A 1,592-nucleotide genomic window follows, 5' to 3' on the forward strand; every position below is an offset into this window, starting at 1 on the left:
CCTCGACGGCGCCCTAATGGCGCCCTCCCTGATCGTCGACTGCTACAACAACAACGCCCACTGCGTAAACATGGTACAACGCCTCAAATTCCTCTCCTACGTCGGCGGCGCCCTCCCCGAGGAAGTAGGCAACGTGCTCACAACGCGCATCAAACTAATGACGATGATGGGCTCGTGCGAAACCGCCCTGCATCCACTCGAACTCAACCCGGACCCGGCCGACTGGCAATACCTAACCATCAGCCCGTTCCTGGGCCACACCTTCCGGGCGGACCGCGACGGGCTCTCCGACCTCGTCTTCACCCGCGACCCGCGCTTCGAGCTCTTCCAGGGCGTCTTCCGCACCTTCCCGGACAAGACCGAGTTCGCCATGGGCGATCTCTTCGAACAGCACCCGCGCCGTCCGGAGTCATGGGTCTTCCGCGCCCGCACAGACGACATCATCGCCTTCACCACCGCCGAGAAACTCAACCCCGTCACCATGGAGAGCGTCATCTCCGCAAACGCCAAGGTCAAGTCTGCCGTCGTGGGCGGCCAGGGCCAGTTCCAGGCGTCGGTGCTCATTGAGCCGTATACGTATCCGCGGAGTAAGGAAGAAGAGGACCAGTTCCTGCGTGATGTCTGGCCGAGTATTCTGCAGGCGAATCGGGATTGTCCGGCCCATGGACGTATTATGCGCGGCTTTGTGATGCTGACGAAGCCGGACAAGCCGATGCCCAGGGCGGGCAAGGATACCGTGCAGAGGCATCAGGTGTTGAAGTTGTATGCGGAGGAGTTTAGGGAGTTGTATGACCGTATGAGGCCGCATGTGAAGAAGGATGGGGTTGCTGTGCAGGAGGTGGAGAGGGAGGCAGTGGAGGTGGATGTTGGTGAGGGTGACCTCGATCGTAGGGTCGAGGAGGCGCTGCAGCGGGTTTTGCCTGGCGCGGTTGAACGCGCTGTGCAGGATGTGTTGGCGCGGTTGCTTGCTGGGCTGACGGGGCAGCTGGCGCCTGTGGCTTCGCAGAGTGTTCCTGTGCAGCCGCCGGTGCATGTCAATGGGGAGGTGAATGGGGTGACAAATGGGGTGACAAATGGGGTGGAGGAGGTGGTCCATCCGGGACCGCCTGAGTTGAAGAAAGTCATTTATGACCAGCTGGGTGAGAACATCGATATTAGGGAGGTCAAGGATGACTCGGATTTGTTCCAATTTGGGTTGGACTCGCTGGTGGTCATTGATTTGACCAACGCACTGAACACCTATATTATCAAATGGAGGCCAGGGAAGGAGTTGTTGGAGCCGAAGGTGGTGTATGATAACCCAACTGTGGAAAGGATACTGGGTCTGGTTGAGGACGCTGGGAAAGCATAATATGTTTGAGTCTTGCTAAACTGTGTCATAATACTATTATACTACTACGAGTTTGTGGTTATGAGATCTCTTAACTGGCAATTTCTGCCATGGGCGTTTATCACGAGGATAATAGGCGGACATACCAGTGCAAGTCCTTAGAAATGCCCACAATATCTATGCCCCGATTGCACTCAGCTCCCACGATCAGGATCATCTTCAATCTCAGAGCTATCATTCCCGATATTGTAATCCCTTACAT

At 56.4% G+C, this 1,592-nt stretch overlaps 1 protein-coding gene across 1 annotated transcript; it reads left to right on the forward strand.

Moving 5' to 3' along the window:
* Positions 1-16: 16 nt before the first annotated feature.
* Positions 17-1,351, forward strand: ANOM_011905 (uncharacterized protein; the record flags this gene model as incomplete). The annotated part of the gene is made up of 1 exon (XM_015557157.1): positions 17-1,351. One exon carries the CDS (start codon positions 17-19, stop codon positions 1,349-1,351), a length of 1,335 nt encoding a protein of 444 aa, XP_015400773.1.
* Between the last annotated feature and the right edge of the window lie 241 nt (positions 1,352-1,592).

Source organism: Aspergillus nomiae (genome assembly GCF_001204775.2).
Source record: "Aspergillus nomiae NRRL 13137 chromosome Unknown contig00902, whole genome shotgun sequence".
In the NCBI taxonomy this organism is placed as follows: domain Eukaryota; kingdom Fungi; phylum Ascomycota; class Eurotiomycetes; order Eurotiales; family Aspergillaceae; genus Aspergillus; species Aspergillus nomiae.